Consider the following 27,029-nt stretch of genomic DNA (forward strand, 5'->3'; position numbering starts at 1 on the left):
TGTAAAACATATTGTTATAGAATCTTTCTTAGATGTGTTTGATATGTTAGAACAATTTAAAAAAATGTCCTGCATTATAACACAAACTAGGATTGTATTACTGACATTATTTTCGTATTTACCAGTACTGGTGAGTTTTTAAACTTTGAATCACTGCAGTTGTAAAATGGATCAAAATCATTTACTGAAGTTTTAGTTCTATGGTAATACTGACATAATGCTTACAGTTGTGTTACTTAAAAAGTAGCTCTTGCTGTTTTTTAATATTTATATTAGTATAGTCCTATACAAATGGCAACATGATTGATTTCTAACAAAATCGATAAACCTAGACAATGTAAGAAAAATGGAAAAGCAAAAATTGAAATAAGAATTTAATTTACATGATCGGATATATAGATGATAATGTCTGCTAACAGTAAGAAAACTGTAAATTATTACTGTAAAGATTGAAGATTGTTGGATTGTAAAATGCTAATTATTACACAGAAAATTGTAAATTGTCTTGTGCCTCCATTTACTTTCAGCACACAATGATAGAAACAGAAAGTTGAAACCCAAAGCTATGTGAAGAACACTACAGTGCACTTTCTGTATCTGTAGCAGGCATTTATCGCTATTCTACAAATTTGTTAAGAGTGCTTGATGGACTTTGCCTGATAGTGAGATCTGATTTTTTTTATAACCAGATTTTTCCATTTTTGATGCAGTCAGAAAAATGCAGATCAAAAAGTTAAAACCATACTGGTGGAATATTAAAATTTGCACTGATTATAATTCAAATAGATATATTACAATTTTAAGATCAATTTTTGGTGTAGATTTAACACCACTACATCCCAGTAGAAAAAAGAAGAGTTAATGGATTTTATTGAAATTGTTTCCTGTTATGTTTTTTTAAAAAAAGTAAATTATTTATTAAAATTTTAGGCGAAGGTAAAGAAAGACAACACGAGAATCACAGCAAACTATGGGAAACTTACTGGACAAACTGGTTTGCTGCTACAGCAGCTTTGCGTTGCATGCTCGGTAAACAGGCAACGCATGCTATTGGTCTGTAGTAGAAGTCGAGAATGATATATTGATCAACATGTAGGTGTGACAGACGATGTACAGTAGCCCTCGTATAACACAGTAGTTAGGTTCCTATAAAATGTCATGTTGTGTGAAACCATGTTATACGGGACTAAGAAAAAGTAGAAAAGGGGGGGTTACGTTCCAAAAGCTAACAAAAATACACTATTTCGTTAACAAAAACAAAAGCTAACAAAAGTACACCATTCTAGATTTCGTGTATCCCTCTCTTTAAAATATCAGTAATCTGGTTTGTTTGCTTTTGCTTGATAAATCGTTGTGAATTTCATCATATGGAACTAAGCATTTTTGAAGCTCCCCTTTGAATTTTGGGCTCCTTTCATTCAAGAATCTGCATTCAAAAAATAAGATTCTAATTACTCGGCTACTTTATGCCTTCCCTTACGCTTTTTAGTGTAAAATTTGGAAGTTTAGAATTTTTGTATGCACTATCATCCTTTGAATTGATTTGGTTTTACCTCAGATGCCATTTCTACCCAATCCGCTTCACCAGCCTCTTTTTCTACCAGTAATTCTTGAACATCTTTAGTAATCATATCTTTTTTTTTTTAGGAGCATAGGCTACTAAGGTCATGTTACGCTGTGTATATTGTCTATAAATTGTGTGTGTCCTGAGGTCGATTTTCTGTTTTGCTGGACAAAAAAAAACCATGCTATCCTCGCCTGAGACTGACTAACTCAGCCACGTTGTGAAAAAGACCCATAAAAATTTCTCCTTTCATCAATGGGAATCGAACTTGGGTCTTTTTCCACCCAGTGTGAGGAGGAGGGTGGTTCTATCAACTGTGCTACCCACGAGGGTTTCATTAGTCATATAATAAAATCTTCCCCTCCTACCGACTATCACATCGACCATATTTCCTGAATAAACTGACTCCGGCCATACATTTAACATTGACGGTTTTACTTCTTTCAGCGATAAAACTATGATTCTGATACAGTCCATAATTGAGAAATGTTTCCATGCCTCCATTACTTCAATAGATTCTGAATAAATTTTTTTCCAAAATCCATTGTAACAATTTTCTGATGTTAATGTGTTTTAAAGGTGGATATAATGCCTTGATCGAATGACTGAATGAAAGAAGTAGTATTAACCTAGTACAACTGTGGTGGTAGGAACATAATTTCAACATTTGGATGGCCTGGTGTTCTATTCAATAGTAATAAAACTTTGAAATCTAGATTTTCCCACAAGTTCAACAAGCACAAGTTCGATAGCATAGAACGTAACATGGGAATTTCCCAACAAAATAAATACAGGGATTTCTCAATTTTTTTTTACTAGAGAGTCAACAGCAGGGATTCAAAAAGAGTGGAAATGTTGAAAAATTACATCCAACATAATAGCAGGATTTCAAAAATACTCTGTCATGTGAAGTTTACTAAAATTCTCTGTGTTAGAGCGAAACCGTGTTATATAAATACCGTGTTGTGTGAGGATTTCCACAATTTATCAATCGTGTTAGAGTGAAACCGTGTTATGCGATGGTTGCCTGTACTCATTGGTGTGTGAACACAATGGATGAAACATCATAGCATTAAGTGATTGATTGGTGTTATGGTGTGTGTGTGTGTGTGTGTGTGTGTGTGTGTGTGTGTGTGTGTGTGTGTGTGTGTGTGTGTGTGTGTGTGTGTGTGTGTGTGTGTGTGTGTGTGTGTGTGTGTGTGTAAAGAATCTGTCTTTCTTTTCCTATTATTTGCAAACCTAATATTAGGAAAAGAAGGGGTTAACTTTAGAACAGGGTGCACACTCCAGTATATTTGATAAAATTGCAGTACCGGTGAACTGTGCTTTTTTTCTATTAAACTAATGTTTGACTAGTGAAAAAAGGTTAGGTTAGTTTACTCCACTAATTCAGGACTAATTCAAGCGAAAAAACTGCAACCATATACGATACTGCAGACTAAAGATTACGGACACTGTTTTTCTCTTGAATCCATCCCAAATTAGTGGTGTGAGCTGACCTAACCCTTTTTCACTAGCTGAATATTTATCCATTAAAAAAAACCCACAGCTTAACCAAATATACTGGAGTATGTACCCTGTTCTAAAGGTTAACCAAAGGAAAAAAGAAAGATTCTTCATACATATAATATATATTTATCATACATCAGTCACTTTACGCTATGATGTTATCGTCTATCGTGTTCACATACCGATGAGTGCATCGTCTGTCGCACTTATGTTTCAATCAATATACAGTATACTGTCGAAATAACGGCACATTGAGTTTGGATGTATTGCAGTGCTGAAAAAAAGAAAACAGCAAGTCACATGATTACTGTATTTTTTTACGTTTGCCATTTTCAAAGTGAATTCTGTACTGATATCACAGATTATACCGCTGTTTTACATTTATTTTAAATTAAAAACCCCTCACTATGACTCCTAAAGTTAATAAGACTCATACAGAAAAGAAAAGAACAACAACATTAAAGCTTAGTGACAAACTTGATATAATCCAAAATATTACATTAGGGTCACATGGAATGTTAATTCACATACCCATGTGTATTGTGTCTGTAAATTGTATGCATTCTCTGCTCCGTTTGCCTGTGGCGTCTCTGTAGCCAGGTGGGAAGGAGCAGCAGTGCGTAGCACACGCTTCTTGATTAGACCGGGGTTCGAGCCCGTCACCACCAAATATGGAGGATGCAGAAAGGTCAGAGAATGACCACCGCATATCCCAGAGCAATATGGCCTTAGTTGCTAATGCTCCTAAAAACCAAATAACTAACTAACTAACATTTGCCTGTTTTGCTGGACGAAAAACCCCAGTTTCTATTGAATAAACCTTGCTATCTACACTAAAGACCCACTAACTCAGCCACAGAGTAAAAAAAAAGCCTAAAAAAGTTCCTCACATCATCGACGGGATTCATACCAGGCCTTTTCCTCCCGGTGTGGGGAGGACGGTGAAGATACCACTGTGCTACCTGTGCAGACTAAACTTTATATAATAAAGAAAATATAAAGGGGATGTAAACAGAATTGTATTAATGGCAGAATGTAACACTGGATCGTCAACATGTTTATGTGAGGTTAATAAAATTGCATTCTTAATCTCTATTTCTTATTTGGCCGCATTATTTCTGCATTAAATGCATTAAAAATAAAACTTTGTGGATAATGGAAAAATCGAAATAACGGTACCTTGAATCCCCGAAGGTGCCGATAATATGAAAGTCTATTGTATCATTCTTGATGTTTGCTCCAGACCAATAGCACTTGTTGCCTGTTTACCGAGCATGTAGCACGAAGCTGCGTTAGTGGCAAACCAGTTTGTCCCATAAGTTGTCTGTAGTTTGCCCTAGTTCTTGTGTTGGCTTTCTTTACCTTAGCCAAATTTTATTTTTTAAGACCAAGTTGACTAAGTGAATAGTTACAAAAATATAAATGATAGGTTCTTTGGTCCACAGTCTCATCAGAATCTTCCTATTCAATCTCCACTGAACATTAATTTCTATTTCTGCACTATAGTAATGCAGAAACACTTAATAAAATGCCAATGCCAATATACATTGAAGGGAGGAGGGGTTTTACTGTTAATTAAGAAAAACATAAAATCAAAAGAAGTGCATCCAGTTGATATTGAGTCAGTTTGGTGTGACATAAGCACTGCGAAAGCAAAAATAAGAGTAGGAGTGGGTTATAGGCCTAATGAGTACAATGAACAATTGTACAGAGAAATACAGCGGGCTAGTAAATCAGAATGTCTTATAATGAGGGATTTTAACTTCGCAGATATTGACTGGAACTTGTGGTTGGTCACTCGCACACTAGTAAGACTTTTGTGGATTTATTGGGTGATTGTTTTCTGCAGCAGCATGTTCGAGAGGCAACCAGAGAGAGTAATACTCTTGATCTGGTATCAGCAGTGATCATTCGTGTATTAAGATTTGCAGATAAAAGAACCACTAGGTGGCAGTGATCACAGTGTACTGATGTGGGATTTACTTAAAGATATAATTACCATCAGGGGTAAAGGAAAGGAAAGTGGGAAGCATTCAAGGAATTAATCGTGGAAGCTACTAAACGTTTCATACCTATTAAGAAATATTGTTCAAGGTTTAGGCCTGGATGGTTGTCAAATGAACTAATGAGACTCATGACACAGAAGAAAAATGCATGGGATGCATATAAATTATCAGGCAACACAGAAGCCTATGGCAGATATAAGCAAGTCTGTAATCAAGTCACAAAGGAGGTGAAGGCAGATTACGAGAAATCTTTGGCAAGGGATGCTAAGAAAAACAGCAAGGATTTCTTTACTTATAAATTCTAAAAGGAAGGGGATGAATCAGATTGGTCCACTTGATATCGATGGTTCGACTGTTGATGATCCTGCTCAGATAGCAAACAAACTGAATGAGTTATTTTGCATCTACATTCACACATGAGGAGTTATTAAGGATTGAAAATGCCAGAAGGTTAGCAAATTGTAGCATGGTGCTTAATGATTTTGTAATAACTGAGAGCAAAGTGGAGGAGAAATTGTTGAAGTTAAACATAAGAAAGGCACCTGGGGTGGATGGGATCTATCCAGTTATATTAAAGGAGGCGGCAAAGCAACTAAGCAAACCCTTAGCCATAATTATGAGAGCATCCTTGGACTCAGGGGAGGTTCCCACGGACTGGAGATGTGCAAATGTATCCCCAATTCACAAAGGGGGATCAAAGTGTGACACAAGCAATTACAGACCAGTTAGTTTAACTTCTGTTCCAGGTAAAATAATGGAGTGACTAGTTAAAGATCCATTGCAGGATTATCTAGACAAGATTGCAACAATAATTCAGACAAAGCATGGGTTTGTTAAAAGAAAGTCTTGTCTGACAAATTTTATTGGATATTATGATGTGGTTACAAAGGAACTGGATGCAAAAAATAATTTTGATATCATATGCTTGGATTTCAGGAAAGCTTTTGACTGTACAAATTGGAGCAGAATGGTATTAAGGGTATGTTGCTACAGTGTATAAAAGGATGGTTGAGTGGAAGAAGACAGAGGGTGGTAATCAGTGGGGGTTTCTTTTCATGTACTAATGTTATTAGCAGAGTCCCATAGGGTTCGGTGTTGAGTCCACTGTTGTTTTGTATTGATGAAAGTGTATCAGGTTAAAGTGAAGTTTAACATTGACAAATGCAAAGTACTGCATATGGGTAGAAGTAACCCCAGAGGAACGTACCAAATGTGTGGTACTACACTTAGTGGTAGAAAATGAAAAAGACCTTGGAGTAATTGTGCAGTCAGATATGAAGTTTTCTGAGCAATGCAGACAGGCTGCCAGAGCAGGTCATGGGGTTTTGTGAATGATATACAGGAATTTTGCTAGCAGGGAAAAGGAGGTGATTGTCCCTCTGTGTAATGCAGTGGGCAGGCCACACCTTGAGTACTGCATACAGGTCTAGAGGCCTTATTTTAGGAAGGATGTAGATTAACTTGAGCATGTACAGAGAAGGGCAACATGATTGGTGAGGGGAATGAAGGGATCCTCTTACCAAGAGAGGCTTAAGTTCTGCAAATTGCAGCGGCTGGAGAGTAGGCATCTGCGAGGTGATCTGATTGAGGTGTATAAGGCCTTGAATGGGTTGAGCACGTTGAATTCTGATGGGATTCTTCCACTTGTTCAGATTACGAACCTAAGGGGGCATAAATTCAAATTACGAAAGGACAGATGTAGAATTGATGTGCGGAAATTTGCCTTTAGCCAGCGGGTGGTTAATTGCTGGAACAAACTTCCATCTGTCATTGTGGAAGGTGATAGGTTAAATAAATTTAAGGAGGAACTGGACAAACATTTAGAGGGATTTTTTTTTTTTTTTTTTTTTTTGGCTGATGCTAACCTCTTGTGGCCTGAAGAATAGGGGAAAGGACTTTACAATCAAAGATAAGAGATATGATGACCTTAGTGTAATGAAGTTGACTTATCAACAAAGTTGATTGGATAGTTGGTTGATGTACCCATGAGAAAGGAATATTTAATTACTTTGCCTAAAAAAAGGAGGTTGTTACTGTAAAATGATATTTGACGATCTTATTACAAACTTCACTGTTATGATAATTTTTTTAGAGCTTAGTACACAAGCTGGGAAGGGGGAAAATTGATACAAGGTTATCGACCACTTGTTTTTTCTTTCTAAACATATCTAGTGTTAGAAGTGTGGCGTCACATTCTCTTACTCCATTATTTAGTCTTTTTTGTTGCCACTCTTAACGTTTATTGAGTATTTTGAAATGCTGAGTAGGCAATCACTGTATAGGTCTAAGCTAATTTTAGTTATTTATTTTTTTTTTAGTTTAACCACATACTTTTCACCTTTTAGAAATGCTTGGTATTGGCTGTAAAAAAGAATTCATTCTTTTCTACTCCAAGGAGGGATCCGTTGTGTCATGTACCAACATAGATAATTCTGTCAGTGCACTGGATGTTACATGTGATTCATCAGAATGAAGATTCTTCATTGACAGCTCAATGATAAGGATTCTGTTTCACTATAATTCCCAACCTTTTTGAGAATGCATCCCAGTTTGATATTTCAGTAAGCTTTATGACCTAAGGCAGTTCAAATCCAGGAAAGAGGATCCTCAACTACGAAATTTTGAATATATTATGGAGTCATCTACTAAATGGAGGCTGTTTTCATATTATACTAAAGGAAATGAAATGCACATCACTCTTCTTAAATTGATTGTCATTTAGATTTAAATGACATTACAATTTATTTGGTTTCAGTAATTCATTAAGAAAACTTCCATGTATATGATTTATTGCGGGCCCCTTTCACCCCCTGCTTTAATTCCACTGTGCATAAAAACAAAAGCTTGTTTGTGTTTAAATTTTTCACAGTTTCAACCTATACTTTGTATGCCGAATCAAAAAAGTATAATTTATTTTTTATTTAGTGTTAATATTTTGTAGGAAATTGCAGGTTTTATGTTTTTGCAACATATATATTACATGTGTACCAATTCTGTAATATATAACATTCCTGTAGCATTCACATGATAAGGGTTTTTTTTTTTTTTTTTTTGCAATGTAAAGCATTACATTGTTGATAATGTTGGGTTTTATGGTGCACATCAAGCTTTTTGGAATGCCTGTTGGTGATCAAAACAAGTTGCAGGCACTTCATTTCTACTGTGTTTAGTCACAAGTCAGCATTAGAGGTTTTGCGAGTAGTCGTAAGTATATGGCCTTTTTCTGTATCTTGAATGTGGAGAGAGAGAGAGAGAGAGAGAGAGAGAGAGAGCCCACAAACCATCATGATGACTGCTACTTTTGTATCTTGGATATATCGATACTCAGCCTTCAGATTGAAAAGCTGTAGTGTATTGCAAATATATTCTCTGTTGTTTTGGTGCCACGCACTGATGACCTGCCAATCAAATTTCTATTAGCTGACATGGAAATATTAAATATAAATTTGATAGAAGTCATTTTTTACAATTAATACGATTTATTTCTTATTTAAAATGACTAAATTTTTAATTTTAATATTCAGCAACTTCCTTGATTTACTTTATCCTAAACTCACACTGTATTTTGTTTAGTATTTGACTTCCACCAAGCTGTTGATGGCCTGCAAGAAAAGGAGAAAGGAAAGAAAAGGTTTGGGAAGAACAGTTTATTATAAGAACATAAATAGAAATCAATTGATCTGCTTCTGTAGATTTCTTTTTATGATTCTTTGCCTGTATTATTGCTGTGTTAATGTTGCTTTCTGTCGTTTTTCTTTTTATTTAATTATTAAGGATATAAAAGATGAGGATAGTTAAAAATTGCGGCCTAAGCTAGATTTGCATAAACACTATGACACTGTACTGTGTGTGTTCAGGAAAAGTATTGTTCAGGATTAATACAGTTACAGTATATATGAGAAAATATTTTGTTCAAATTTCCCTGTGGGTATTCTTCTGTATTCATCATCATCATCAGCCATTTTCAATCCACTGCAGGAAGAAGGCCTCTCCAGCAACTTTCCAGTTCCTTCTGTTTTGTGCAATGGCCATCCATTTACTACTCACAAACTCATGAATTTCATCTGTCCATCTCTGTCATTGCCTTCCAGGTTTTCTTCTAGCTCCTCTTGGGTACCATTCTGTTATTTTCTTAGTCCATCTGTCATCATGTCTTTGAGCTATGTGCCCTGCCCAAGACCATTTTAGTTCTTTAGTTTTGATAAGAATTTCCTTTACTTGAGTTTGCTGCCTAATCCATGTGTTTCTCTTCTTATCTAACCGTCTGATTCCCAATATAAATCGTTCCATTCTTTGCTGTGTCGTTCTCAGCTTCTCTTCCATTCTTTTGGTGAGTTCCCAAGTTTCACTTCCATAGGTCATGGTGGGGAGTATACATTGGTTCATTATTTTACGTTTCAGACAAACTGGGATATTGCTCTTCAGTATGTGACTATATTTCCTGAATGCTATCCATCCAAAATTTATTCTTCTCTTGACTTCCAGCCATTTATCATCATAGGTCATGGTGGGGAGTATACATTGGTTCATTATTTTACGTTTCAGACAAACTGGGATATTGCTCTTCAGTATGTGACTATATTTCCTGAATGCTATCCATCCAAAATTTATTCTTCTCTTGACTTCCAGCCATTTATCATCATTACAGCCAATGACTTGTCCCAGATAAGTATGACTCCACCTTTTCAAATACTGCTCTTTCAATCATTATATCCTTTCTGTGGCATACTTGTTCATCATTACTTTTGTTTTAGCCATATTCATCTTTAGTCCAAATCCTTATAACTCTGCATAACTGACTAAGATTTCTCTCTAATTCTTTGGGATCGTGGCTTATGTCCACAATGTCATCTGCAAATCGTAAATGGTTTAGGTACTCTCCGTTCACATGGACTCCTTTCTGCGACCAGTCGAAAGCTTCCTCAAGGGAAGCTGTAAACAACTTTGGAGATATTGTGTCTCCTTGTGGAACTCCTTTCTCAATTTTAAATTTCCTACTGTCTTTGTGTACTCTTATAAAGGAGGTAGCGTTCTCATATATTTTCTTCAAAATCATAATATATGGGGTATCTATGCCTTGTCTTTCCAGTGCCCGAAACATTGCCTTATGCTGTATGGAGTCAAATGCCTTTTCATAATCCACAAATGCCAGGCATAATGGTGTTTTATATTCATTTGCTTTCTCCATTAGCTGTGATATTATGTGAAGGTGATCCATAGTTGAGAATCCTAAAGCCAGCTTTTTTTTTTTTTTTTTTTTTTTTATGTGAACCCCAAACACGAGAGGTATTAGAACCTATAGTACTTAGTACCGTGCTTGGGTTAGGGTTGAAGGAGAAGTATGGGGGAGGGGGATGCCGGAAACTTTGCTCTAGAGACTAAACATGGGTTTGCTGTTTCGGTTGATTCTAATCAAGTATTCTTTCTAATTTGTTAGTAATGACCCTTGTGAAAAACTTGTAGATGTGGGACAACACGCTAATTGTTCTTATAATTTCCAATTTCTGATTTATCTCCTTTCTTATGCAGCTAAACTATGATTGCATTATTATACTCCTCCATCACATCTAATGCATTTTGTGAAGAGTCTTGCCAGTTTTTGTGTCATGTCTCTTTCTCCCAATTTTAACAACTCTACAGTAACTTCATCTTCCCCTGGGGCTTTCTGATTCTTCATTTTCTTCAACATGTTCTACCTCATCAGGAAGGATATCGGGTATGTCATATGTGTTACTAATTTGCATAATTCCTCACTCCTTGTATAATTCTCAAGTAGTCTTCTGCTATTTGAATTATGCCTTCTCTGCTATTAATAAGTACACCATTGCTATTCTTCAGTTGCAGTATCATTTGTCTTTCTGTATTACTGCTCGTGGCTGCCGATTTAAGCTTTTTGTTTTCCCTTAATGCTTGTCCTACTTTTCATGTGTTAAATCTTCTTATGTTCTCTCTGAGTCTCTTTCTAATGGCTTTGCATAGCTCAGTAAACTCAATTTTCTCCTTGTCACTGTTTATCTTGCTCTTCATTTGTCATCTTCCGTTCATCGTGACAAGCGTTTCTTGACTAATTTTTTCTTCTTTGGATTTCTTTTTACTTATAGGTTTCTTGGGCTTTATCACTTTCAGAAAGTTGTAATATTCCTCGTCAATATCTTGGTCCCGAGCAGTCTGCAGAAGCTCAAACTTGAATTCTCAAGTTCCAGTACATACTGCTTTTTCTCTTCTTCTGTTATCTCAAAGACTTTCGTATTATTTACTCGAGTCATTTTTTTCCTTTCTTTTCTTACACCTATATCAAGTGTGCACCTTACCCTTCTGTTATTACTTCCAACATTTACCTTGTTTAGGCTAGGCGCCTCCGTAGCCAGGTGGGCAGGAGCAGCAGTGCGTAGCACACACTTCTTGATTAGACCGAGGTTCGAGCCCGTGACCACCAAATATGGAAGATGTGGAAAGGTCGGGGAATGACCACCGCTTATCCCCGGAGCAATATGGCCTTAATTGCTAATGCTCCTAAAAACCAAAAAAGAACAACAACAACCTTGTTCAGGATGTTAACATCATTCACGATATATCTTCTGTTAGTGAGGATGAAGTCGATTTCATTAGCTGTTAATCCATTTGCGCTCTTCCATGTCCACTTTCTGCTCACTCTTTTCTTGAAAAAAGTGTTCATTACTGACAATCTTCGAGATTCTGCAAATTCCACAAGTCTTTCATTTCTTTCACTAATTCCAAAATTTCCTATAGTTTCCCTTTCTGCACTGTTTTGTCTCTTTCCAACTTTAGCATTGAAATCCCCCATAATGAAGTGTAGTGGGTTTTCTGCTCGTCTAGAAGACTCAATTTCTGTGTACATTTCTTCAAGCTCTTCCTCATTGTGGCTCGATTTTGGTGCATAAATCATTATAACCTTTAGCTTGTATCTCTTAGAAATCCTGAGTAATAGTCTTGACACCCTTGTACTTTTGAATTCCGAAATGTTGTTTTTTATATCTTTATGGACCAGAAAGCCAACTCCACCTTTGCTCCTTTCACTGTTTCCATTGGTGTACATCAGATTTCCACTTGATAAACTTATAAGTGATTCATTTCTTCTTGTTTCAGCCAGACCGATGATATTCCACTTCACATTTTATAATTCCTTTTCCAGCTCTAATATCCTGTCCACCGATGAGCGATCTTACGTTGTAACAGGGCAAGTTGAGTTTCCGTGCATGGCAGCCTGGTCGTACCCAGAGATTCTTAGCACCCTTTGCTTTTCTTCCACTCTGATCCTCTTCCTGCCATAAGAGGGGGAGTGAAAGCCGCTGGGCCATTTGTTTTGTGGTGCTGTCATGTGCTGGAGGGTTTGGTCTTTTCCTCTTCAAGCTGACCAGGTGTCTTGAAGAGAACCACTCTACATGTTCATTAGCTGTAACAAGGCTTACCATCGAGAAGGTGTGCATGAGTGGATTTTGGCGAGGCAGGCCAACCGGACTTCTCCTAAATCTCCTTAAATGGAAAGATATTGGATCCATCAGTGTTTTCGACTGAGTGTCTGATAACACAGAGAATGTCTGTTCCCCTCTAAGCCTCTTCTGTATTAGTGCCATCACTAGTGAACCCCAGGATTAAGAAGCAGTGCTGAATCTATTAATAATAATATGATGTTAATTAATAGTTTAAAATAATTTCAGTATTTATATCAGATTATTATTATTTTTTTTGTTTTATATACAGGGTAGTTCAAAAGTGCTTTCAAACTTCCACTGTATATAAATATACACTATTTCAAAACGATGCAGTAAAATAAATATTACTATAGGTATTTGGACAGTCACTACATATTTTTGAAATACTTTTGTAGGAGTTTAGAGTCACATAGAATAATTAAATTTTTTTTATAAAAGGATTTGCGCACTTGATATCTTGTAGTGTTTTTTGTTTTGTTTTAGGGAAATAATGGCTGGACAAGTGAATATCAGCAACGGAGCAAAAATTACATCCAGATATGAAGGGAAGGTGTATAACACTCGATCTTAAAACCATTAAGGACTGCCACTAATGACCTCAGAGCCTATGGCTGATAGAATGTAAAACTGAAGGCCATTCATTTTTGTGTTATAGAATGTAAAACTGAAGGCCATTCATTTTTGTGTTGGATGGGAACATCAAGATAGTACAGAATTCTTTTTTTGCAAAGTCCTAAGAAATCCATTAGAGCAAAGTTAGACTCTACTGAGGCCCAACGTTGCCCACACTCAGCCCCGTGGAGGCAGACCAGGTACACCAGTATTACATTTATTTACTCTGGCAGGCCTTTCCACCTAATTTCCTGAGATTTCAGTGGCTAGGGCCTATGTTTAAAAAATGGGGTGGACACTAGAGGTTTAGATAAGGCCAAGATAGGTTTTAAATGAAGGTTAGGTTAATTTTTCACATTGAAGTTTAGCAGCTTGCAGTTGGGACATTCACAGTCAGTAAAGGTAGAATGGGGGGAGACTGAAGATTGGGGGAACAGGTAGAAGTATGGGAATGAAAGAGAAGGCAATTCCAGGAGTGTCAGTGGAGCAAGCTCCACCAGGGAAAGAAGGGGGGGATGAGACAGAGACCCAACTCTTCCCCCTCCCTGCCTATGGATGGGGTTTCAAAAGTGAACTGGGCAAAGAGCGCCCAGTTCAGAACACCAGGCAGTGTGCTGCAGCAGAGCTGCTGTGGTCATGCCCAGTCATTGCGTCGCACATGGAAGAAAGAGTCCTGTCCAGAGAGATCATTGTCTAGTAGAGTCCACATAGGTAGTGACGGATCGTCTATCCTTTGTGATGGATGTTCAATCCTGGGAGAGAGAGTGAGGTCCCACCATAACAGTCATAGTCTGGTTCAGTTTGGATGCTCATGTGCAAGGAGCCCTGGGCTAATGGCATGCATCATTGATTGCAATTTGTGTTCTCCTTCTTGCAAATAAATCTTGTGCAAATTTGGTGAGTGCACTATATTCATTGAAGCTGTCCAGGAGATGGTGTTCCCGGTTCTGAGGTAAGTAAGTTAGTCTGGTGATTAGAATTCCACGTAGGTCGTCGTACAGCGGACATTGGTGCACCAAATGTTGCCAGCTCTCACGTTCCCTGCATGGACACTGTCCACACTGTTCCCTACATGGACAGTATGTGTCCTCCATGAGACGAAAGGCTTCAAGTTTTTCATTGAAAGGTCCACGACCCTGAGGTGGTGAGAACATCTTGAATTTAAGAATTTTCTGTATGTACAGGTCACCCCTCTTAACACTGATAATTCGTTCCCGAAAAGCAGAGTGCTGTTTTAGTTTGTAGTAAACTAAAAGGGGTTTTACTTTAAAATCCCCACAGCATTACCACCCAACAATAAAGTCAACTGATTCTTTGCCACTTTGAAGCCTGGCATGTTTTTTTTCTTCTTTCGATATGAAACTTCTTTTAGGCATTCGTTTCCAAAAAAGTCCTGTTTCATCTATGTTAAAAACTTGTTGAGAAGTGTAACACCACTCTTCAATAATTTTTAGAAGTCCTTTTTGAAAGTTTCAGCTCCTTGATCTGCACTTGCGGCTTCTCCCTGAATTTTAAATCTATCTTACCAGCCCTTACTAGCTTTAAATGATTCCACTTTTCTTTTCTTTTTTTTTAAAGGTTTCTTCAGATCATCATATAGGCTAATTGCTTTTTCTTTAAGGGCATGAAGGGCAAGTTACTGCTATGGATAAAGGGATAATTGAGTGGCAGAAGACGGAGAGTGGTTATCAGTGGACACTGCTCTTTGCGTACTAATGTTATTACTGGAGTTCCACAGAGTTCAGTACTGGGCCCATTGTTGTTTTCTGTATTTATTAATATTGATAAAGTCATATCAGGCTTAATGTCTAAGTTTGCAGATGATACAAAGGTTTGCAGGGTGGTTAATGACAGCAATGGAGGTATGCTGCTGCTGCAACAAGATCTAGAAAAATTAGTCGGATGGGCTGAGAAATGGCAATTGAAGTTTAACATTGACAAATGCAAGGTATGCATATGGGTAGCAATAATCCCAGAGGAACATACCAGCTCTTTGGTATTACATTCAGGGTTATGGAAAATGAAAAGGACTTGATTACCCATGCAGTTCAGAGGTTTTGTCAATGATATACAGGAATGTGTGTGTGTGTGTGTGTGTGTGTGTGTGTGTGTGTGTGTGTGTGTGTGTGTGTGTGTGTGTGTGTGTGTGTGTGTGTGTGTGTGTGTTCTTCAGATGGGAAAGGCAGCAGACTTAAGCGAGTTTGACAAAGGCCAAATGTAATGGCCAGACGACTGGATCAGAGCATATTCAAAACCGCACGGCTGGTGGTGTGCTCATGGTCAGCCATGGTTAGTACCTACCGAAAGTGATCCGAGGAGGGGAACCCATGAACTGCCAGGAGAGGTGTTGGACGACCACGGCTCATCGATGCTCGAGGTGAGCGAAGGCTCTCCCCAATGGTACGCGGCAACAGAAGGGCGACTGTGGTGCAACTCACCGGTAATTGAAATGCTGGCGATGGGAGTAATGTGTCACAACACATAGTACATCGAGCCCTATTGAAAATGGGGCTGCATAGCTGCAGGCCGTGGCTCCTCCGTAGCCAGGTGGGAAGGAGCAGCAGTGCATAGCACACACTTCTTGATTAGACCGGGGTTCGAGCCCGTCACCACCAAATACGGAGGATGCGGAAAGGTCAGGGAATGACCACCGCATATCCCGGAGCAATATGGCCTTAGTTGCTAATACTACTAAAAACAAACAAACAAACAAACAAACAGCTGCAGGCCGCTCCAAGTGCCCGTGCTAACCATGGTTCACCAGCGACAGTGCCTACAATGGGCACGCAATCATTGAAACTGGACCTTGATTGATTGGAAGAAGGTCGTTGATATTTCTTTGCAATCGACTCTAGGAGCTTCAATTCAATAAAAAAAAAACGGGCCTCCATAACTGAGTGGTCAGTGCAGTGCAGTGCAGTCAGGCACTGGAAAGACAAGGCATAGATACCCCATATATTATGATTTTGAAGAAAGTATATGAGAATGCCACGTCCCCTTCCATTAACGTCGGCACTACCCCACAGGATGTTATGTCCATTGCCCAGGAGTAAGACAGCTGCATGATGAGATCATCAAGGTCTTTCTGAGAGATATCAGCCCCAGATGGTAAATAAACCGAACAGACTGTTAATATAAACCCCACTGTTAGGCGAACCTCTACTGCTTCTACGTTGGTGGCATTTCCTGTTGCCCCATGTGGATGGCCGGGTACGTGTGTGTTGTTTATCTGGGGAAGTGATGGCACCTGGATGTACCATGGGACGAAAACAAGCTGGTGGTGGCAGTGTCATGCTTTCGGCGATGTTATGCTGGGATACCCTGGGTCCGGTCATTCATGTGCCAGGCACTCTGATGTCTACCGCCTACCTAAAAATCATTTCTGAGCAGGTACACCCTTTCATGATGGTCTTCCCCTCTAGCAGTACCATCTTTCAGCAGGATAATGCACCATGTCACACAGCCCGGATTGTTCGAGACTGGTTCGCGGAACATGAAGAAGACTTCCAGGTATTGCCCTGGCCTCAAAATTCCCCAGACATAAATCCAATCAAGCATCTGTGGTTTGTGTTGGAACAGCAACTTCAATCTGCGATGTCTCAACCACAGACCTTACAGGAGTTAAAGGATCTAATGGTTATGTGGTGGTACCAGATACCACAAGACACATTTAGAAATCTTGTAGTGTCCGTGCCTCGCCGAGTATGAGCTGTTTTGGCTACACGTGGAGGACCAGCATCATACAGGTTGACTGTCACTAATCCGGCAGCGTTGGGACCTGTGGGATGCCAGATCACTGGTGGTTATTTTACCACATACAGTTTACCCAACAGCTAACCACCTCATCCTACCTTTAACACGTTGACTGCCAAGCTAGTTTAAGAAAAAAATTCCACAGTGGCCAAAAAATATTTAGCAAATAATTTGATTAGTAATTCTAAAATAAATATTATAATGTCAGTGTTGTCGTTTTTTCGCTTAAAATATCAAAAAAAGAAAAAAAAGTCTTTATGTTGCATATATGTGGCTAAGTAGGTTACTTTATTTCTTGAGAAGCCATGTCGGCCACATACCTGTGACACTATCATGGCATACATGTGAAGGTTGTTTGTGATTAGTTTATTGCCTGCGCGGCGAGCGTCACAATAAGTTTGTCAGTGTTGTTAGAGATTTTGTGAAAACAAGTTCGTTAGCACGCTGTATTATCCATCGTATTGTGTTGTGTTTTTCCGCAAGTTTGTACAAGTGTGTTGTAAAAAAAAAAATATATATATATAATAATAATCTAAAAAGGAATGGCTAAAAGAAAATTACCAAAATAAGAGGAACTGAGAGAAATTGCTGGAATTTACAATTAAGCAGAGTTAAACTTCTTACAGACACACCCCTGTCGAGTTTTTTTCAGAAGTTCAACTTTATATGTTATGGACAATGTACGGCATTTGCACTTTACACCACGAGAGGCACTTCCTTTATGCATTGGAACCATGGCTGGGGCTAAATGTGAGCAGGTTATAATAATAAAAGCATAAAAACAAGTGGGAATGGCTTGCCAGTGTTTACGAGTTCGTGCCAACAGCTGATGCTGAAACTAATGCCACCAAAACAGTAGCAGCAGGTCGGTGCACCAACCCGGGAAATTTGAAATTTAGTTTGCGAAAAATTGTCCGAATTAGCGGTGGAACCGGATTACTGATGGTCATCCTGTATTAGGTAGGTGGTCATAATGTTTTGGCTCATCAGTGTACACACACACACACACAGTGATACCTTCCATAACTTCATTCTTTAAGCTTGTCTGTTTCAAGTCAACCCAACATCATTTGCCCACCAACTTTTATGATTTTCCATGTAGTTCACAGAAAATGTTTTTATTTTTCATTGCATTTGTGTTACATTTATTGATAATACACAGCTTAAAAAATGTTCAGGTTGTGTTTATTTTCACAACTAATCTGATTGTGAAATTGGTATCATCATGAATGATGAATTAAAACACTTCAAAAAGTTCCCATGGAACCATTTGAAGTGTTTTAATTGGCCACAGAAACAGTAATCATTGACGACAGAAACAGTAATCTCTTCAATAACAGCTGCTGAGACTGGGATATTCTCCCTTGAGCTATAGATAAATCACCTGTTTCCTTGAATTTTCTCTTCATTTTGCATAGCCAGTTTTAGGAAAGTGGTCCTCTTCTTAATTTTTTTTCTGTTCTGGCAAAAAAGCTTTACTAACAGAGCACAATAATTTTTTTGGAGTACCATTTTGAGATCGGTTAAATGTATTCACATCTCCCATCTTTAAATCCTCTCAGAAGCATTAGTGATGGTTAGCACATGCAATTCCAGTTTCAACTTTGTATCATTAGCAGTTTTTCACTTTCATCTAGTTGAAGTGACTCTCAGTAATTATCCTGAATTTTCAAGATGATTCAGAATAATTTAATTTCTTTCAGTTCAAAAATCTGCTGAATCAGTTTAAAACTTATAGAACGTTTACTAATTGTGTCAAACATCAAGCATAGTAATAACACATAGGTAACAGAAAGTATAAACACAAGTTATATGTAAAAGGCATATCAAAATTTGAACAATATATAATATAGTGGAAATAACATTATTTCTAAGAGGCTGTAAGTAGTTATACATATTACCAGACTATTCCCTGTAAAAATTAAAAAAAAAAAAAAAAAAAAAAAAAAAAAATTCTCATCTGCTCTAAACGAACAAAATATATTTTTTAAAAATGTACTTATACTAGTAAATCTTTATTTCCTGATTACATAAAGTGCACATCTTTTTCAGTAAACTTTTTTTCTAGGAAATGTGATGTACCTGGTGAGGCTTAAGATGGTACACCATTCTACTATGACTACATAAGAGAATTAAGTTGCACTAGCAACAAAACATTTTGCTGAAAAATGTTTAAGTGTTTAAACTTGTAGAGACTTTGATTTATGCTATTAAAAGATATCCAGAGCTGCATTAATCCTGAGTCTGCATGTTGTGTGGAGTGTGTGATGTATGTTTGTACGTTCCATAAGCAAACTCTAGATTAGCTGGCTCCAAATCCGTCATCATCTAAATTCAAAAATTCATTAAGATTAAAATGCTTCAGGACACAATTTAGAGAAAGAAGTTTAGTAATGCCATATGTCGATATGGAAGTTTTTTTTACAAGGGTGGAATTAGATGTGCCTGACAAAATAACTTTAACAAGAAACTTTTTTTTCTAAATTGAACCCTGAAATCTGAGAGGGGCATTGATCTCCCTCTTGATGATAACTGGGACTATGGCCAGGAGATCTCACAGGAGTCATTCAGAAGTTGTCTTTCAATTACCCTTTGGGATACCATGGACATAACTGAGATTCTGACTTAATGTTGAGTAGATTCTTCACAAGTGCCAGATTTCTTGTTTTTATGATCTTAATTTTTTTTTCATCACTGCATAATTACTCTATTTAGTTATCACTATGTTGATAAGATGAAATTTGTTTGATACCTTGTTTACATCTCAGATAAATATAGACCATCAAAATCTAGTGTTTGTATTTACCCAATAGTGATGTTGGTGGTAAAAGTAGGATCATGTACAAATAAGATATAATATCTCATGAAATAGAATAATAGAAATAAGATATAATATTTCACCTGCAATACTCATGTAATGGACCTTGTCAGGTGCTGTACAGCTATTTACTATTATTGCCTTTTACTTCAGTGCACTAGTTTTGAGGTTTCAGCATCACATGAAGATATGATGCTGAAACCTGAAAACTAGCACACTGGAGTGGAAGGCAGCATCACACGAGAATGTGTTCCTGAAACTGAAATAAGCACCTTGGCTGACAGATCCACATAAATTAGATACTCTGTTTTATGTTTAATTAATTTGTCGCTTGGTGAAGACTTAGATTTCTGTAGCTGCTGCAAGCGGATAAGATTTCCTTGAAATTTTATCTTATTTTTGATTAGTTAATGTATTAATTTGTGTTTCACAAATAGATTAAATAGGGTTATTAGTGTTCGTTACCTTATTTTTAAAATTTAGCTAGTGATTTTGTAAGTTACAACTCGCTACTCGTACCACTATTGTGTCAGTGTTTTTGGCAGGAATATCGTAGCATTAACCAGTAGTGCAGAAGAATAGTAGGGTTTTAATTGTAACAGATAAGTATTTTGAAGGTTTTAATCACTTTTTTGGGAATATATCTTTTGTATTTAGCTAAGAATATAACTAATTTAACATAATCATATAGTATAGCTTGATTGCGTATATCTTGATTGCGTATATAAAACTACATAGTGATTACGTATTCCTGCATTAGCTTAGTATAGTATTGTATAGTCAAGTATAGTATAATAGATTAATCAATTTAAATTTATTAACCTTATTAATTTTCATTGTTAATTAATTTCATCATATTTAAGCAGAAATCATGCCTCAGACTAGAGCAGCAAAGCAATGTGCACAAAGTAGCAGGAGTGCTGTGGCTCAGAGGAAAAACAAAGGGGTTGATTCCCCAATGCATCACAGCCTAAAAAAATGTGCAATCTGCGAAATGTTTGCGGATCTTTCTGGAACTGGACATGATGTTGCCAAGGTGGATGTCTTTGTGTGTGCTAAGTGCACAGTGTCAAGAAATTAGGTGCCAACTCAGCATTGTGATGGGTGTCTATGAGAGTTTAAAGAGTAGGGTAGATGCCCTCGAAGGAATTGAGATAGGGGCCCATCAAACTCTCAGCTGCCCAATTCAAATGTGAGAGCTCACTCCTGTGCATCAGACAACAGAGCGACAACCTTCAGGGCAGAATGCACTGGATCCACAGGAGCTAGTTAATGTCGGTTACTATTGTCAGGGAGACAGGAAATATATTGTGCAAAAAGGATAGGTGAAATTGGTTGTTATTTGGTTTTTTTTTTAGGAGCATTAGCAACTAAAGCCATATTGCTCCGGGAATATGCGGTGGTCATTCCCTGACCTTTCCGCATCCTCCATATTTGGTGGTGACGGGCTTGAACCCCAGTCTAATCCTGAAGCGTATGCTACGCACTGCTGCTCCTTCCCACCTGACTACGGAGGCGCCTGATAGGTGAAATACGACTGGCATATTTTGCCTGGGACCAAAGTTGATGACGTTGTAGAGCAGATATCACCTTTAAGGGCACAAAGGGTGTTATTGTTACTCTTAATGTCATTAGTACACGTTGGCACTAATGACATCAAGAGTAGGAGATCTGCGGACTTATTTAAAAAGTACAGGTCAGTGTTGAAAAAAAGTTGCGAGCTAGGGTTAAATTTGGAAGTGTGCAATTCTGCCCAGAGATGATAGGAGGAAGTATATGATGAGAGCCTTGTCAATCAATTCGGCCCTGGGGAGATTGCAAGGCTCATGGGGTAGAATTTTTTTCAGCGTAGCCTGTGCTTGTTAACAGAAGACATTGTTTCTACAGGGATGGGATACACTTAAATAGAAAGGGTGCAAGATTATTTGCTGATGCTCTGGTGGGTCAGAAAACTGCTAGCTTGGGGATATACATGGACTGATAGATTAACAGTAGCCACCAGCAGATGTCAAAGTAATTCTTGCACCGCTTCCATTGGAATGATGGAGTCACTAGTTAAACAAGTTGCTGGGGATTCTGGGGACTGCTGGGAATCATTGCGAAACAAGTAAATATATGAGCTGTGTTAGGGTAGTTAAGAATAAGAACAGGTACATGTATACTTGCATGTACACCGATGTTAGGAGTATAGTAATTACTTTAACTTCCCAGATATTGACTGGAACTTGGGGGTTAGTCACCCACAAACTAGCAAGACTTTTGGGTATTTATTGGATGATTGTTTTCTACAGCAGCACATTTGTGGGGCAAAATCTGATTATTAGCAGTGATTCTTCATGCATCAAGAATCTTCAGATAAAAGAACCACTAGGTGGCAGTGATCACAATGTGCTGATGTGGGATTTACCTAAAGATGTAACTACCATCAGAGGTAAAGGGAAGTGTTTTTGCTTTCATAAAGATGACTAGAATGGTCTTGGAGATTTGGAGATTTTTTAAATTCTATACAGTGAGAGCAACTGATGATGTAACCAACAGCAAATTCTAAATGGGAAGCATTCAAGGAATTTATCTTGGAAGCTACTAGGCTTTTTATACCAATTAAAAAAATACTTTTCAAGGTTAGGCCTAAATGGATGTCAGATGACCTAGTGAGACTTGTGTAAGAGAAGAAAAGTTTATGGAACACACATAAATTATCAGGAAACACAGATGCCTATGGTAGATATAAGATAGTCTGTAATCAAGTCACAAAGGACTTTAGGCAAGCAAAGGCAGATTACAAGAAATCTTTGGCAAATGATTCAAAAGAAAAGCTATAAAGACTTCTTTATACTGTGTAAACCCTAGAAGGAAGGGGATGAATCAGATTGGTCCACTTGACATTGATGGTTTGATTGTTGATGATGCACCTGCTCGGGTAGCTGACAAACTGAATGAGTATTTTGCATCTACATTCACCCACTAGGAAGTCTGTAGGGAATTGGAGGTCAGAAGCTTATCAAATTCTAGCAGGGAGCTAAATGATTTTGTAATAACTGAGAGCAAAGTGCAGGAGAAATTGTTGAAATTGAACATAAAAAAGGGAACCTGGGGTGGATGGGATCTGTCCAGTTATAAAGGAAGTAAGCAAACCTTTAACCTTAATATGCAAGCTTCCTTGGAATCAGTAGAGATTCCAAGGAAGACTGGAGATGATCAAATGTATCTCAAATTCACAAAGGGGTAATCTAAGGGTGACACGAGTAATTACAGACCTATTAGTTTAACTTCTGTTACAGGGAAAATAATGGAGTCGCTAGTTAAAGAAGCCCAGCAGGATCACCTAGACAAGACTGCAGTTATAGTTCAGACAGCATGGATTTGTTAAGGGGAAGTCTTGTCTGACAAATTTGATTGGATATTGTGATATAGTCACAAAGGAACTGGATGCAAAAAATAATTTTGATATCATATACACGGATTTTAGAAAAGCTTTTGATACTGTGGCACATGGAAGAGTACTGTACTAATTTGAGCAGTATAGCAGTATGGCATTAAGGACAAATTGCTGCAGTGGATAAAAGGATGGCTGTGTGGGAGAAGACAGAATGGTAATCAATGGACACTGCTCTTCGTGGACTGATGTTATTAGTGGAGTCCTGCAGTTTTCGGTGTTGGGCCCATTGTTGTTTTCTGTATTTATCAATGATATTGATGATGGTATATCAGGGTTAATGTTTAAGTTTACATATGATACGAAGGTTGGCAGGGCTGTTAATTATAGTTATGATAGTATGCTACCCCAAAATGATCTGCAGAAGTTGAGCAGATGGGGGTGAGAGGTGCCAACTGGAGTTTAACATTGACAAATGTTAAAGTACTGCAAATGAGTAGCAGTAACCCCAGGGTAATGTATCAACTGGTAGGTACTACACTCAGGGTAGTGGAGAATGAAGAGGACCTGGTGATAATTGTGTAGTCAGATATGAAGTTTTTGTGCAGTGCAGACAGGCTGCAGCCTGTGTGCAGTGCAGACAGGCTGCAAGAGTAGCTCATGGTGTCTTGTCAATGATATACAGGAATTTTGCTAGCATGGATGAGGAGGTGATTGTCCCCTTGTACAAGGCAATGGTCAGGCCACACCTTGAGTACTGTATACAGGTCTGAAGGCCTCATTTTAGGAAAGATGTAGAGCTGCTGGAATGAGTATAGAGAAGGGCAGTGAGATTGGTGAATGGAACAAAGGGTCGCTGTTACCAAGAAAGGCTTAAGTTCTGCAAATTGCAGCTTCTGGAGATTAGGCACCTGCATAGTGATCTAATTGAGGTGTATAAGGCCTTGAATGGTTTGAGCAAGCTCAATGCTGATGGGATTCTTCCTCTTGCTCAGATTACTCACCTGAAGGAACATAAATTCAAGTTGAGGAAAGACATTTCTAGAATAGATGTGTGGAAATTTGCCTTTAGCCAGTGGGTGGGTGATAGTTGGAACAAACTTTCATCTTTTGTAGTAGAAGTCAACAACTTAAATAAGTTCAAGGCAGAACTAGTGAGTGAATGAATGGATGGGTGAAATGGGAAGTTTTTTTTTTTTGTTTGGCCGATGCTATATTAGCTTGCTTTTTTGTATCATATGCCTCTACTAATGTTAATCCTAATTATTGTACAAAACATGGTTTTTGTTTATTGATATTGATGTAAAATAGTTTCTTCTTTCAATTATTACTTATCTGTTCTGTTTATTCCTTTATTTATTAATACATGCAAAGTTTAAATTTTCTTTTCACACTCGCTTAACATTTTCTGAGCTGGAAAATTGTGTGATTGTTAGTTTCATATTTATATTTTATGAGTACAATATTCTCCTATTGAATTTTCAGAATAACTAATAAAATTTCTGTTTTGTTGAAAATAATGCTAAAAAAATTTTTTTTAATTTTCAAATTTTTCATTTAAAATATAAAACAATCATATTTAATAAGTACTGTTATGTATTAGTAAAAGATCAAGCAGAATCCAAAACACTACGAACTTTTTCCAGAAAAAAAAAAAATTTAAAAGTTCTGCACCTGTGAGATACCACGAGACCATGTTTTTAGTGACTTGGGGCGTACCGCCACCACCAGATTAATACAGCAAAAGCTATATAGCCTAATTCATATATGGAAATGTATTTTGGCTGTTCTGTCAGCTTACACGTTTTTACAACCAGCAGATTTTAAACTGCAATGAATATTACAGTGGTGATTCTTAATCTCACAAAAAATCAACCATGAGTTGCCTAGATATTGGACTTCATGTTGCCTTATTTCATATTGCAATATTTTTAAAAACTGGAATTACTAAAAGTTAGTCTGCCATTTATTTAAAAGATGAGACACTGACTTATTGCTGCTCCCTAATCAAATAGCAAATTTTCTCATTAATGAATTCAACACAACTTAGTGATTTAAAAAATCCATTCGCTATTGTGAATTTCTGATACATCTTCAGCAGAGGCACTTTTTGTTCCTGTGATTTAAATCCACTTTATATAAGTTTAAGAACAGATAATATTACATTATATTATAGCAGCTCTGCATACACTTGAACTGTCTTACATGAACTGTGTAAAAAGGTTAGAAAACGTTGTTTTCTCCTTATGAATGCACTAACTATATCTCTCTCTGTACATATGCATGCCATTGTTATAATCGGCATGTGTAAGGAATACTGTCAGATTACTGTGATTGCAACATTAGTTTTTGTAAAGTTATTTATTGTGTAATTCTTGATTGGCCATTATATCCATGTTTCTTGCATTAAATCTCTTCAATCAGCAGTTTGTTGTTTTTACATTTCGGATCGCTAAAACATGGACTAGCAATGCTATGGTTAGCATTGCTAGTCCATGGAGAAAGAAGCTTATAATTTTACAGAAACGAGAGTGAGAGAGAGAGAGAGAGAGAGAGAGAGAGAGAGAGAGAGAGAGAGAGAGAGAGAGAGAGAGAAAATATCAGAAGGAAAAAAGAAATGTGTTGTTAACATTATGATAGCATAATCAGCTGTTTTGTTTACACGAATTGCTATGTTAATGGTTTCTTGAAGTTAATTTTATAGAAACAATAGAGAATCAGAAGGAAAAAAGAAATGTATTGTTAACATTGTGATAGCATAATCAGCTGTTTTGTTTGCACTAATTTCTGTGTTAATGATTTCTTGAAGTTGATTGAGGTTAAATTAGTTAGAAAGGCCGTTTATTCTAACAAAATCTTTGCTTGTGAAAGATTAAAAGGCATTTACAAATGTTATAAAAAATGTTTCAAGGTTATTAAATTTTAAAAAATGGGAATCAAATTGGGGAAATGTTAACCTTCAATTTCAAATGAAAATACTTGCAAGTTGAATGACAAATTTTATGCAAAGCTTGGTATAGTTTAATAAAGTTAATGATAATAAACAGCATGAAGCATTATAAGGTAACATTTCCCCAATTTGATTCCTATTATGAGACTGAATCTACTCTCATCAGTGGTTCTAGACGTCAGCTAATCTAGTGAGAGGTTGGCACATGGTATCACCTCGCAAACATCACTGAAAGGGATTGATATGGCGGTCGAAGTGTTCTTGTCTAGAGAGGCGTTATCTTTGATGGATGTACATACTCCAGATACTGGAAGGTGGCACTGTAACCGGTGCACGCTACTGTACTGAGGTAATCCGTCCCCATGTGCGTCTGTTCCGAGGTGCCATTGACCCCGAGTTCATGTTTATGGATGATAATGCCACACTCCATTGCACTGCAGCTGTGATATACTTTTGGAAAGTGAGGATATTGTTCATAAGGATTGGCCTGCCCGTTCCACTGATCTAAATCCCAAAGAACACATGTGGGACGCTCTGGGGAGATGCCTAGCAGCACGTCCACACCCACCAGAAAATGTTCACCAGCTGAAGATGGCACTGACAGAGGAATGGACGATGTTACCGCAAGAATTTATCAACAACATTGTTCTAAGTATGGACAGGCAGTACAAAGCCTACATTGACATTAGGGGTGGCCATATCTCCTACTGAGGATCACCTCTACCCTTTGTTCCACCTTTGGCAGTGATGCATCTGTACCATGTTGCCATTTTTGAATAAAGTCCCTCTGCACCGTTTTGTTTCCATCGTGTCAGCGTTGTTTCCTTCATCATTTCTGTACCTCATGAGGTTCCTTTGGTATGCTTTTCCCATATCCAGGCCACTCCTAAGAGAAGCTACAGGTGAAAACCTGACTGGTCCTTAAATTTTGCACACCAGTGTTGTAATGAGAATAGGAATAAAAGCCAATTTTTGTGGAAGGTGGCC

General features: G+C 37.6%; 1 protein-coding gene across 1 annotated transcript in view; it reads left to right on the forward strand.

The window, feature by feature from the left end:
* Positions 1 to 27,029, forward strand: part of Adss (adenylosuccinate synthetase) — a 236,410-nt gene that overhangs the window by 81,638 nt on the left and 127,743 nt on the right. The window contains exon 4 of the mRNA XM_090375434.1: positions 8,653 to 8,710. Within this exon, the coding sequence (XP_090231560.1) occupies positions 8,653 to 8,710 (58 nt within the window). The remainder of the gene's footprint in view (positions 1 to 8,652; positions 8,711 to 27,029) is intronic.

Source organism: Mastigoproctus giganteus, chromosome 6 (genome assembly GCF_048544385.1).
Source record: "Mastigoproctus giganteus isolate SK-2022 chromosome 6, ASM4854438v1, whole genome shotgun sequence".
Taxonomy (NCBI): domain Eukaryota; kingdom Metazoa; phylum Arthropoda; class Arachnida; order Uropygi; family Thelyphonidae; genus Mastigoproctus; species Mastigoproctus giganteus.